Source organism: Vespula vulgaris, chromosome 1 (genome assembly GCF_905475345.1).
Source record: "Vespula vulgaris chromosome 1, iyVesVulg1.1, whole genome shotgun sequence".
NCBI classification, from domain to species: domain Eukaryota; kingdom Metazoa; phylum Arthropoda; class Insecta; order Hymenoptera; family Vespidae; genus Vespula; species Vespula vulgaris.
Window position 1 is genome coordinate 8995328 of NC_066586.1, and position 14177 is coordinate 9009504.

A 14177-nucleotide genomic window follows, 5' to 3' on the forward strand; every position below is an offset into this window, starting at 1 on the left:
TGCGCGTTACGTCTGTGAATGGTAGCGTGTTGAGTGGTATTGAGTGTTAAGTTTGATCACCCTAAGACAGCCATTGTGTTATTATTGTTTTGCGCATAAACTTTTAAGGATTTATGATCGTTAAATTTTGTAACATACAAAAAGAAACTTTGAACATTATTTTATTGTATATTTTGTACGGAACCGTGACTGAATCGGAATCATGACTGAAAGATCAAGTAACGGAGATTACAAGCGTGAGAGAGAGGAGTCTCCAGAAAATAACTCTAATTTGCCAATGATTAAAGAACGAGAAGAAAAGGATCATCAGGTTGATAAAGCCGGAGAATACGTAAGAGAACTTTTACAAGAAAAAGTCGAGTTAGATTCACAAAAATGGCCCAATGCGACTCGGTTAATTGATCAAGGTAAGGATTTATTTTTCCAGATCGTTTTAAAGAATGTTCGAGATAGATAAATTACGTAAAAACTAGAAGTTGATAAATTATTTTCTTTTATTAATTCACAGAAATACAGAAAACTCAAGCTATTGGAAAACCATTAAGAGATCCAAAATATGTAGATATTTATCGTGAAAAACCGATTCGTATTTCTGTTAAAGTTTTGGTGCCTGTTCGCGAGCATCCAAAGGTGATTATAATAATCATATTATTATCTTTTAACATTTACAGTAAGTTCGATACTGACACGTTATAGAATTTTATTTGTAGTTTAATTTTGTGGGAAAACTATTGGGACCAAAGGGAAATTCCATGAAACGTCTACAAGAAGAAACCATGTGCAAAATGGCAGTTTTAGGAAGAGGATCAATGAAAGATCGGCAAAAGGTATACTTGCTTTGATTGCATTTAAATGATTGTAATAATATGTACCTAAGATATTTTTAATAGCAATGATTTTTAGTATTGCTGTTTATTATAAAAAAAATTAAAATCATACTGATATATTGTAGGAAGAAGAATGTCGTATGTCCTTGGATCCAAAATATGCTCACCTGTCAGATGACTTACACGTAGAAATAACAGCTTTAGCACCTCCAGCTGAAGCATATGCTCGTATAGCATTTGCGCTCGCAGAGGTTCGGAAATATTTAATTCCAGACAATAACGATAATATACGGCAAGAACAAATGCGTGAAATGGAACTTAGCATGGCTGATGATTCAGCAGTTGCAGAAGATAGAAGACCTTCTATTAGAGGTGTGCCTCCTGCAGGAGGAGGTATACTTAGACCTACCACAAGGCCAACATTGCAAAGATCATCAAGAGGTTTGTTGTTTTTAATAAAAAATAGTATATCTATTAACAACTTTCACGTATGTAAGATAGAAATTTTTAAATTATCAAAAATTTTGTTAATTTTTCAATCAGTTTCAGCACCTGTTCTTCCTCCACCATCCAATCGTGGACCAATTGCTCGATCGATGCCTGCAAAGACAAAAATTTTTTCGATATTAGACCGCGCGCGAGCTGCCATGGATCAGAGTTATGGGTAAATGTTTAATATGTACGTTATTTCTAATAAATAGCAAAGGAAACGTTATAAAATATATTTTTTTTTAAAGCTATGAGACTCCAACTCCGCCTTTAAATAATCGCGTAGGAACACATGATTATGAATATCATCCATCTTCGACCACAAATACTCGATATGCAGATCGTCATTATACATCGACTGCAAGGTATGTATAGTTCATGATCAGAATGAAAGATCAAATTTCCAAGTAAATGTTAATTTAGAAAATTTAATTTAAATACATTTTATCAAAGTTAGTTCAGTTACTTTATTAGATATCGCATTTTATTTTGTATCCCACACACACAAACACGTATGTGTGCATGTACGTATGTATGTATGACAGAGATTTCTTTTAATATGATAAATAAATCTTTTTATAAAAAAAAGTTTAACAAAAATTACGTCATATTAATTATTGATAGGTACGAGAATAATTTTGCTTTTATAAAGTGATCGTTAAAGTTTTTTGTTTTGTTTTAATATCATACAGTGACGACATGTATCCTACTTCGAGATATACGACTTATGAATATGAAGAAGAAGCTGTACCACATACATCCCATGATTATTATGAAATGTCAGATTATCCAGGTAAGAATATATTTTTTACCTTAAATTCTCTAATTTCAAGCGTGCTTTTTTCTGAAGTATCACTTTGGAAATCAGCGTAAAATTGATGAAACGTGCAAAATGCTTATAAAAATAATTGATAATGGCTGTATTAATAAAATCAATTATTGATCCCTATAAAATCAATTATCAATAGGATGATTAATACGTTAATAATTAAAAATAAATGAAATGAACTTTAATATATCAACAAATTTATGAAACACATAAAGACAGATAAAAACTTAACGTGTGGGGTGATCGTGGATAAATGTACAAACAATACCTCTACGGGATTTTTGTTAAAATAATAAATTCCTTATAAAATCTATCAATAATTGAAGTACATAAATCCGTAAAATTCGCAGAGGATACTACAAGCCGCGCATGGAAGTCATACAAGACTACAACAACGTCAGGCTCGAGTTCGCGATATCGCAGCGCTCCATACACACGACCTTCCAAGTAAACATCTGCAAAAGTTTTTTAATTTTCTTCTTGATCTAAAATTATTCACCAATCTATAAATACTATTTTCTCAACGTTATTATTTCATAGCCCTAAACCATTGACGTGTAACCTTCCTAATGTACGGCGACCTATGATGCCGGCAATTCAGAAACCCATAAACGAGCGTATGCCAGATCGGCTTTGAGTTAACGGAGGCATGAAGCTTAATATGGTAAATTATGAGCAGGAGTAAATTACACTTTACGTCATATTTTCTACGTATTTTCTACGTTTAGTTAATACGATAAAAAGTCATTAGTTACCGTTTTTTTTATTATTTTTTAAATCGTGTTAATCACACCAATTTATTTTTATTTCTTCTTTCTTATTACTCATTTTATTTTACTTGTTTCTCATCTCTTTCGCTTAATAAGGTCCACATCATTTTCAGATGAGTATTTCGCGGTCAGTGGATAAATCAGAATATATTAATATGACGAAACGTATAATCAAAGCATAAGAAAATCCAAAGTTTTTAATACAAGTTACAAGCGAAAGTTCTGCTCTCGGTAATACTTAAATCACATCGCAGTATTAATAGTTCCTAATTTTTTGTAAAGGTATAAATTTCAGTTTTAAATCATTTATCCAAAATATTATGCTACATTGGTAATGAAGTAAATCATAATGGCAAAAAAGATAAGGTATATCAGATAATTTAAACAAGCAAGTAGTAAGAAGTAATAGACGGCGGTACAATATATCGCGAATTTTGCAGATTCTTTTCCCCAATTTCTTTTCATTAGGTATACTTAATTCTGTATAATATCTCATCAAATTATCTTTATTAAATCTCAATTTAAAAATATCAATTATTGATATTGATTGATATTTATGTTTCACACATAACACATTTTTTACTAATTATTGAAAGAACTGGATAATCACAAATTATATCCAAATGTAAGAAATAAAAATATTTAATTTAAATAAGATAATTATTTTACCTAAATAATTATATTATCTAAAATAATATACAGCACCATAATAGTAAATCAATGATTATCGAATGATATATATGAATATTATAAAAAAATTTTCATTCAGATATATTAAAAGATATAGTATTAAAACAAAATTAATAATTACGTGACGCGTGTATACATGAGAAATATAAAACAATAATTTAAGTACATTTAAGTACAAAATTTGAAATATAAATTAGCATGAAATTATTATTTAGGATAAAAGTTAAAATAATATAAATATTTAATAAAATATAATGACTGTAATTTCTAAATATTTTGTCGTATTAAAAATGAAATATTCATTTGACATATGTAATCGTCATAAACCAGAATACATATATCACATAAAAATAAAAACTCTATTTAAAAAAAAGAAAAAATACAAGATAATTCCCAAATAGTTAATAATTTTTCGTCGTTTTAAACGTGGATGAAAAAAGATTTACAAACATAATTCATGTGAAAATTATTAATACCTTACCCATTATTGTTCAAACCATCATAACTATATCGTTAATGAACTAACAATAAATAATCTTTAACTTTCGTACGACCATGTTCCCATTATTAAAATATAACCGTATAATTAAAGCGTTGATTTAAAAAGAAACCAATTAAATGGACGATGATGGAAGACCGATTGTTGACAAGTTTGCATATTTCTAATCACGATTTCATATATCTCCCTCAGGTGTATGAGAAAATTCGGAAGATCGCGTGGGAACGCGTTCTTCTCGATTGAAATATTTTTGATCCTCCTGTGATTCACGGAGCTGTAGCGTGTCCTGATGAAACGTGAGTATTTCAACTGCATGCATTCTGTTGCTTCAACCTTTTTCTCTTTTTTATCTATCAATTTTGTAGAAATATCGAAATACTAAAAAACTTACAATGATAAGCGTACAAGTCCTAATGGGATAATTGTAATACTTTATTGTCAATACGTTTTTCTTTAAGCCCACGTTGTTTCTCTTTATTTTGTTAATCGCATGTGACAATTACCAGAGAGACTTTTTACAGGCAAAAGAAACATCATCGTTTATTATGTGATGAAGAAATTACATCGTTAAAGTGTCAGTGTGCATAAAACTAATAAAGACGTTCTTTTTTTAAAGTGTATTTTTTAAAAATTAGGTGTTCACGTCCAGCAGGAGAGATGTTAAAGTCTTCGGAGCAGCATGGTGTTTTTCTTTTCTGAAAGATACGACTAAATCGAATAGAAATGTAAGGAAAGAGACATAGTTTTTAAATAGAAATATGTGCTTTAAGTCCACCAGTGAATTGAACTTTTGTTCAAATTTTTCGTCCGGGCCCGCCTTGAAAAACACTCAAGAGGATCTATCTGAAATCCGACATTTTTAAATTGCTTAGAAACAATATCCTTATTTATTTATCACACACCAATATACAAAAATGAACTGTATAATCAATATCAGAATATAATATACTACGAAAATTCAAATATATTTAATAAAGATATATCTGAGTATCTTACAAGATTAGAATGATGTATCCAACTTGAAACAAAATCTTCTACAACATTCTCTTTTGCGGTTGGCACAGAATTTCTGGTAGAAAATTGCTTTTTCTACGGCCGTTTTAAAGATTATAAATAAGTATTAATTTATGGAATCTTAATCCTAACGAAGTTGCCTAAGTAATCTCGAATGAAAATAAAAAGATGTTATGTCTTCTCTTCCTTTCTCTTAATCTGTTTTTTTCCTAACTAATCCATTTTATGAAGTGACTCTAAAATCGGAATGTACTCTGCCTCATCGAGTGCATCGATCTCGACATGGTTCACGATCGACGAGTTTACGATGATTCTCGAAAATATTCGTACGTACGTACGAATGTGTCGAGTAACAAATGCATTAGCCGTTGTTTTATAGTAATCGGTATCGCGAGGTATCATACAACGAGAGAGCGAAACAGAGAGAAAGAGAGAAAGAGAGAAAGAGGGTGAGAGTAAAGAGGAAAGAGAGAGAGAGGTGGGGGGGGGGGGGGAGAATAGTAACTGCGTGTTTTGCATGGAAAATATTGCAAACGAATTTTCGTTTATCGAGGTATGCACCTTTACTTTTGATATTCAACAGGTGTAAATTTGATCTCGATGGGTCGAATCGCGAATCGGTAATAAAAATCTTCGTATTCCGATATTTCGTGATAAAATTGTTGAAGACACTCAAGAATAAGCTAGAGCACGAATTCGCGCTACGATTCTAATCGAGAGCGCAGAAAAAAGGGGAATGGTACTGGTTTAGGAGCGGTTTTTTTCTGCTTTATCTCTCGCACTGCTTCGCGACCGCGCTAACACCGTTTCTATGAAAAAACATGGAATGTAGAGTAAATCGTTATTTTTGCCGTCTTTTGAATCGGTTTGATATCTTAATAATGTACGATTATATCACAAGAAAGATTCGAATACTCTGTACATAGCCCGTGGAGCGCGATGCGCTCGCGCCGGGACATAATCTTACATTTACATAATTATACGCCTAAAGATTTAATTACAAAGTTAGATATGTCTCAGGTTCACCTGGTGTTGTACTTCATACAATGTCCTTTTCCGTCTTCTCTTCCTTTTCCACTTTCTTCCTTTTTCGTTAAATTCTCCTATTTTTGACAATATCGATCTTTCATCGTATTATATAATACACGTGGAAACGGAGAAAATCGATTCCGTTTCCTCTACATTTCTCTTTTCTACTTTTCTGTTTCTTTTTTCTTTTCGTTTGACTTTTCTTAATGCTTATAAATCGACGTTAATTGGCACATTTCAAATGGCAACTTTTGTCTCTATATATTGGCACGATAATCGTTTTTTCCCCCTGGTTTTTCTTTTTCTCTTCCATATTTTCTTTCCTTCTCCCTTCCTTTCTTCCTTCATTCTTTTTTTATTTAAAGAAGAAATTCATGTCGTTTATCACGACGAACACGGTACGTGACTTCTACGAACGCGGTACGTGACGGATACGGTTTCCTTCTTCTCGAATTGTTCAGGCGTGATGAAGATATAAGAATAACGATATAACGATTATAAATTAATACTCATAGCCTCAGACGGCTCTCAGAGGTGTTTGCATCGCGCATTGGCTTTGAACTTTGCTTCCTCCATCACGACCTTGTTATCTTTTTGGTTGCATTCTTTTTTCAAGTTAGAAGAAATTAACGTTAATAAGAATATATATAAAAAAAAAATAAGAAGTCCATCTGTAAAAGCCATCAGGAGATGTATATATTTTATTATAACTAAATCGATTGTTCGATAATTAACGATTTATATCGGTCGAAAGAATCGTACATACACAGATACTACTTATAGAAAGAAACAAGATCGCTGAAGAGGAATGCGAAAAGCTCGGGCATACATACCTACATACGATCGATCTTTAAGGGATTGCACGTAGACAGAGGAATGAGATTGTTGTCGCAAAAAACTGCATTCTTCTATTTGCTCCGGCGTTAAGCCTAACGCGCATCTATCGATCCGCAAGTTCGAGAGACGACAAAAAGAGAGTGAGAGAGGAAGAGAGACATACGTAGTTGCGCTTTTCCTTCGATGTGTTCGTTTCCTCTTTTTCTCTAACAATAAGAACGATTCTACTTTTTTCTAAACCGACGAGAAAGGGAACGCATTGGTCGTATGAACGAAACAAGAACGATTGTTTCTATCTTTTTTTATCTTTTTCTCGTTTCTTTTCTTCCTATCCTCGCCATCGTAAAATATTTTATGACGAGCCGTCTCCTATGTCACGTTACGTATGTAAATATACAAGTCGCATTTACTTTAATAGGATTCAACGCGTGAGACCGGCGTGCGATTTAGTATATGTAGTATGGATTGCACTTTGGATGTCTGATAAATATCACAAAGAGCCTGCTCTGTACGAGCAGCGTCAATAAAATAACAGATAATAGTCTCGCTCGAAAACGAACGTTTCGTATAAACGTTTCTTTATCCTTTCTTTCTTCTCGATCTACTTTCTACATAGCTACTACCGTACGAACGATCGAGGTTCTCGAGCTATCTCGCGAAAGGAACTTGCGAATCGGTAGGGACGAAAAAAACGTGTTAATTTCGCGTCACCTCCGCGTAACATACATAACATACATATATATATATATATATATCTGGTTTTTAAATATAAATACTAGTTTCTTATACTGTTAAAGATGCGAAACAAAATTTTTTTATACGAATGTTATCTGGTTCTAAGGGAAAAATACGAAAGAGTAGATTTGAGTTTCTTATAAAAATGTAATATTTCGTGTATCATTTAATTTTTATGATATTAATTAAATATGTCACAAAAAAGCCAAATCTGCTATCACACTTTCCCCCTTGAATCAAACAAGTCTCGTAGAAAACATTTGTCTGCTTTGTTAACGGTCTAAGAAATATAATTGCCTGTATATATTTAAACCGCGCGCGCGCGGGTATATTATGTGTATGTTATACGCGTATTTCTTCCCATGTTCGTCGACGAACCGGTCGATGAGATTCGCAAAAGTCGATTCGAAAAACGATACTCGATCATGATTGCACTGTTTTCGCGTCTTCCTCTTCGTCCTCGAGGACTCGATCATTCTTTCCTTTTCTCTTCTCTTCTGTCTTTAGTCTTCGTTCGTTCTTTTTGATTTTTTCTTTTTTTCTTGTATTTTTCCTTGCGTTCGTGTCTGTACTTCTCCGACCAGCCAACCTCAGTGAACACGCGCACCCACGCCTCATTTCCACGTGAAAAAGTCGCGTGGATATGTGTGCGCGTGTATCTAGTGGTCCACTGTCAGCTTCTCTATCGCGTGTGAGAGGGAGAGAGAGAGCTCAATTGTACGGCCAGGAGTGCCTTATAGACGTGACCACGTTCGAGGTAGGCGGGTCTTCCGGGCGTCACTTCTTCATGTCGTTCATTAACGAACTGTCCTTGCTCTTATTTGTGTCGAGATTCGATTGTTGACTGCTGGTCACGCCGCTACCGTTCCCCGGATACATCTTCTCGAGATGATTCAGAGACTCGCTTAGGAACTTCTGCAAAGATCAATCATGGCGTGAAATATTAGAGGAATCTTCTTACTTGATAAATTATCATATACTTTCTGATAAATTAACATATACATGTACAATATTTTTCTCCAACCACTGTTTCTTCTTTTCTTTCTATTTTCTGATAAAAAATCTTAAAAGATTTCTAAGATCTTTTTTTTTCATATTTTATATCAATACTTTGTAAAGGGAAAAGTAATCTAATATAAGATGATCGTACAATTATTGCTTCTACAATGTTTGTACATTTGGATATTTTATATTTGCAAGACGATTTAATTATCGGTTTTATTATCTTCTGATTGATCTTTTCTTATTATGTAACAGTCATTTATATTATCCTGTACGCAATGTGTTTAATCCACTAATAGGATAAATGTGTACCTGTATCGCCGTGAGAGCGGCAACGATCGCTGGACTTCCAAATCCGTGCGATATGAGGGAGAAGTGCGTCAGATGTCTTTGTATACTCGGATCGAGTATGTGTTGTGGCCGCGTGTTGCAGAGTGGTGACCTATCCTGATTGAGAAGATCCATCAGCTCTTTGGTGATTTGCCTGAAATGATGAATTTTCAACGATTAGTTATCGTAATGAAATCGAACTCGTTTCGGTGGATGAAGGTAAGAGAAAAGAGAAGAGGAAGGAAAACTCTCTTACTTGGTGGCATGAAGAAGTTCTTTTCTCCTGTAGGAATCTTGCGGTTCGCAATGTTGTCGACTGAGGTATTCGGCGACCTGTTTCGCAGGGAACTCGGTTTCGCAAACGTAACCAAAGTCTCTGGCAAGGTGAATGGCTTCTCCTAGAACACGTACACACGCACGCACACACATCATACATACATACGTGAAACTTATTTTTTTATTTCGCTTATACCAATAAGAGAAAACATCTTATCTTTTTTCATTTTTGGTATTAATGGTAATAAACGATAGGAGTGATAGGGAAAGATATTTCTTATATCGAAGTCGTCGACAGGGTCTTTGTGTCAGTCGACAGGGATTACGGTCGAAACGAGATTTTACAGATGCGTGTTCCACATTGGTGAGAGCGAGTTAAAAAGGAGAACGAGCGAACAACCTGATCGGCCAATATACTAAACAAGTTTCCGTTTGACAACTTCACTGTAATGAACGCGCATCGGCGATGAAAGTTATTCCAGCGCGACGGCTCGATATAGTCAGGATATGCGTCATTAACGCACTGAGAAGTGGCCAGAGCGGTCATTTTTTGCCAAGCATTACTATAACGCGATTTCTATATTATAGATTAGCACGGATTAATGATATTAAATGCGACGAAGATAATGCCTCTAATTACGTATTCATGTAAGAAGGAATCGCGATTTACATGAAAACTGAGATAATTAGCAAGATCATAACGAAAAGTCAGTTTTGCGAGCTTCTCGAAAGTCAAGAAGCTCGTAAATTGCTTTCGATTATATATTTTTTTATTTAAAAAATGTAAACTGCGATGTTAAATCGATTACCTTTGACGACAAACTTAATGAGATTATCTATAACTATTCTTAAAAGTCTATACATTTTTTTCATCTTCTCGTTGTACCTATTTCTCTTTTTTTCGACATGCAATATCTTTATCAGAACGAACAAAAATCTTTTTTATCTTTTATCAGAACGAATAGAAAAAAGATAAATTTTCTCACAAATTTTCCCAATTAAAGTCTTGATACGGAATAACGAGCGGAAGTACTAGACGCTTGTATTATCTCGCACTAGAAAATGTTTTATTGTTTTATTGTCGATTTTTGAGTCGACTCTTTCAAACGGTACTGCTGGACCAAACGAGATGAAAATTGATTGCACGTCGGTAGGGTTAAAGAACTTGATAATAAGGCAACGGCATACGTAAGTACGTAATCTTAGGTACATTACGTCATCACTTCTTTCCCGGTTAACCGATCGGTCAACGAATTTACGCCTGAATCAGGTAGGTAGGTGGATTAGTATATGCATGTATGCTGTATACCAGATGAATCAGGTTGGAGATAGGTGTTACTTACACATCTGCCATTTCGAGAGAATTCCCACACTTTCGCCTCACTCGGCAGCCTCTTTAACTTCTCGAATATACGATCGAGAAGAAGACGTATGTTTGGCTTTTACATTTCTCTCTCCCTCTCTCTCTCTCTCTTCCGTATAATTTAACTATGGAAATAATTTTAATGCCTACGTCGTTTGAAAAGACTTGAAAATACGAGCAGTGTTTTTAGACTTTTACGAAACTGTAAGTAAATCTTTTTTTTTGTAATAAATTTTTAACGAACTAGAAGAATGTATCTGATTGAAAATACAATTTTTGAGTTTACTTTTGGTAATTATAAGAGTATATTAATAATGAGTATTTCGAGAGAAAATATTTAACCATATATGAATACTTTGACCAAACATTGGATAGTGCGTGGAGAAGCATTTAATTTTGTAAGTATAGCAGATAAAATCATAGTGATTTATTAAAATCTAACTGACATTCGTGTCTGCCGTGACTCGAAGATATTGTAAAGATAAAGTCGAAGGGTATACTGGGAAAGATAGAATCGACGACTCGTGCCGACGACGAACGTATAAATCAGGAGTCGTACGTGTTAATCCAGTCGCTTCTCGGTGCAAATCGAGCAATGGACGTTTATTGAAAGGTTTAAATTTACAATGCAGTCATTTCTTGTTGGGGGAGAGAGATATATATAGAGAGAGAAAGAGAATAGCTCTATGCTCCCTCTATTTTATTTCATTGTAAGTGACATTAATCTCTCGATGTTTCTCTTTCTACTTACGAGAAAAATGAATGTTGAAGGTAGCAGTAAAACTTCATGCGCGTATACTTTTCGTTAGAGTGAAATAATTAATTTATAATTTCAATTAACGAGTAACAAATCCCTGATAAATGAATGGAACCTGACGTTCTATTCATTTCATGAAAAATTCAATTTGTATTACAATAAAATAGGAAAAATCCCTTTGATAGGAAGATAAACTTTGGATGTTTAGAAATATTTATAGCATTAAAGCTTTGCAAAAGTAAGAAAATTAAACTGAACCGTTTAAAGATCAGCTTACCGAGTTTGTTGGGCGTATTATCTCGCAAGTAAGAAGTTATCGCATCTGCCTGGTGAGTCGTGGAGGCGCGATGGAAGAAAGTCGTGGCTTGGTGTTTTATGGAAGCCCACCGACAATAAATTATAATCAACGTCGGTACCAACGGCTCTGACGGGCCATAGCATAGCGTCGTTAGAGTTTCGCCGATAGAGGAGCGTGCCTTGCGATCTCTCTACGGACGTAAGACGAGCATGCGAGAGGAGCGAGACCATTAACCGCTCGAGTTGGTACCTCTTGCCAGAGTATTCTTGATTAATCGAGCTTTGCTTTTTAGCTCGGAACCGGAAGAACGATTAAATGACAAGAGAAAAATATTCCAAGTTTTGCTCACAGTCGATGATGACATTATCAGCTAAGTATTTCAAATATCAAGCCCTTGCAGCGATAAATTTATGTTCGATTATATTATATTATATTGACCGAAGAACGATCGTTTTTCCTAAAAAATATATATGTTATTATACCCGGCGCAATAATTTACGAAAGAGAGAAAGAAAACACGATTTATTTGCAATAAAATTGACAACTATTTACAATGAAGGAGCAAATATATAAAATATCACTGAGTTCGCGCTCGCACAGAACATTCAAATTTCACGACTGCACCCCGAGAACTTCTCTTTTTATTGTTTATAAACAATCCTTTAAGAGAAAAATGTGCTGTACAAAAGTCTATACTGACTGATTACCAAGTTACGTTCTGAGCCAAAAGTTCTGAGCATACTCGTAACAATACGTAAAAGAAAAGAATTTAATCGATTGTTAAAATTTATTCTCTCTTCAAATTTTTTTTCCTTTATCTTCGTAAAGATATGTTTCATTATCAGGAGTATAATGTTATCACGTTAAAATACCTGCCTCGTTTTCTTTTTTTCTTTTTCTTCTCTTTTCTTTTTTAAATAAAAACGATAGATAAAATTTTCACTTAAGGGCGTCGATAGATCGAAATCATTTAAACGATCTTCAAACTCAGAACGTGAACGATTTCTAAAGAGAGAGATCGAGAGAGAGAGAGAGAAACGTCGAAACTTGTAAAGTTTCGGTACATACTTCAAATTCTGTGACTTGCGATTTTTGATTGAATTCAATCCCGATCTTAAACTCTTCCCTCGTTGCTTTCGCGAGAGCGAGTTAGAGAGGACATATATCTACTTGTCGACCAAAGCCGACGCGTCAGAAATGCCGGTGTGGTGACGGATTAGCGGCGGTATTATTTAAGGAGATGCAAATCTATCCTACGCGACGGATATCCATAAATAACGCTTGGCACACGCTAAGGCAGAAATTCATTGCGCGAAAGAATTAAGAGCCATTCTTTAACGGGCATGCTCAGAGAAATGCGGGTCAATGTGTGGGATAAAATGTTAAAGCATACGTTTGTGCATAGGATTGTGAACTAAGAGATCTTGCCGAGGAATTTTTTTTAGAAATTTTGAAAAATTTCTTTAATCACTCGCCGCACTTGGAATTCTAACGACTCGGAAAAATCTAACGACTCGAAAAAACACAAGAGGAATGAACGTAATTGGGAAGAAAGGAATAGTCTGACTTTTATTCTTATCAATTATTATTTTAGAAAGTAATCTAAGAAAAATCAAAGCTTTTTTAATTTCAAAAGTGAGACTGTCGGAGTGAGACTTATAACGACAGATAATAATATTCATTGGAATATTAAAACTGGAACCTACCTTCTACCAAGGACGTTAAAAGTGTGACGTTGGCAGCCTTCCTTCTACCGGCTGGTAGATTCAGACCGATCTTCTCTAATTTTTCCCTTAACAGTCGTCCACCATTTTTAGACTTCGCCCTATAAACAAAATATATAAGATTAGTTAGGTATTTTGTCCCGAAAAATATGTTCTTTTTGAGAGATCGAAAAGTCGAATAGACGAATGTTTGAAAGAACGTAGGCGAGTATCGAGGCATCATCGACCTTCACAGCTACAAGGCTTTCGAAACTCTTGACTCCTTCATTAATCATTTTTGTGGTGATGCTTACAAAAAAAAAAATAAATAAATCAACGAACGCGAAGAGAGGGGAGGATAATATGAGGAGAAGGAGTTTGGGAAGAGGAAGGACAAAGAGAAAAAGAGAGGAAAAGAGAGTGATGGAAGAAGACTCGAAAAAATTAGCATAATCCGCGGGTTTCATGTGTGTAGTCGACGATTGAGCAACTCGAGCAGCGGCAACAGCAGCAGGACGACGAAATATACTCTCTCATGGAGAAGTCCTGCTAGAGAAATTTCTTTAAACGAGAGAAGAACTAGAAAGGCGAGGATTACGATCGTTGTAAATAACGGGAATCTCGGACGATTGAGGGCGGTGCCTGCCGGAAGGGCAACGTAAATGCATACTAAAATACTTGCCTAAGTGGAGGATCAAAGAATATCTCTAACACTCTGTCTTTCACTCG

At 34.6% G+C, this 14177-nt stretch overlaps 2 protein-coding genes across 12 annotated transcripts in view; one reads left to right on the plus strand and one right to left on the minus strand.

The window, feature by feature from the left end:
- The first annotated feature begins 27 nt into the window (after positions 1–27).
- LOC127066975 (KH domain-containing, RNA-binding, signal transduction-associated protein 2-like) lies at positions 28–5080 on the plus strand. Of its 3 annotated transcripts, none has more exons than XM_051001376.1 (10): positions 28–407; positions 509–630; positions 711–827; positions 953–1268; positions 1371–1491; positions 1565–1681; positions 2009–2109; positions 2496–2592; positions 2686–2809; positions 4297–5080. In XM_051001376.1, the coding sequence occupies exons 1-9, from the start codon at positions 203–205 to the stop codon at positions 2780–2782; spliced, it is 1293 nt and encodes a 430-aa protein (XP_050857333.1). In that variant the 5' UTR covers positions 28–202; the 3' UTR covers positions 2783–2809; positions 4297–5080. The 3 variants fall into 3 exon arrangements, with proteins under 3 accessions (XP_050857333.1, XP_050857323.1, XP_050857342.1); XM_051001366.1 differs by lacking the exon at positions 4297–5080 and adding an exon at positions 3029–4241; XM_051001385.1 differs by lacking the exons at positions 2496–2592; positions 2686–2809.
- A 190-nt stretch (positions 5081–5270) lies between these two features.
- LOC127066936 (transcription factor AP-2-epsilon) overlaps positions 5271–14177 on the minus strand; it is a 136886-nt gene continuing 127979 nt past the window's right edge. For all 9 annotated transcript variants that reach the window (XM_051001322.1, XM_051001283.1, XM_051001272.1 and 6 more), the window contains 4 exons: positions 13452–13570; positions 9308–9449; positions 9034–9205; positions 5271–8634 (listed from right to left, as the gene is read on the minus strand). In XM_051001322.1, the coding sequence (XP_050857279.1) occupies positions 8497–8634; positions 9034–9205; positions 9308–9449; positions 13452–13570 (571 nt within the window). In that variant the 3' untranslated portion in view covers positions 5271–8496. The remainder of the gene's footprint in view (positions 8635–9033; positions 9206–9307; positions 9450–13451; positions 13571–14177) is intronic.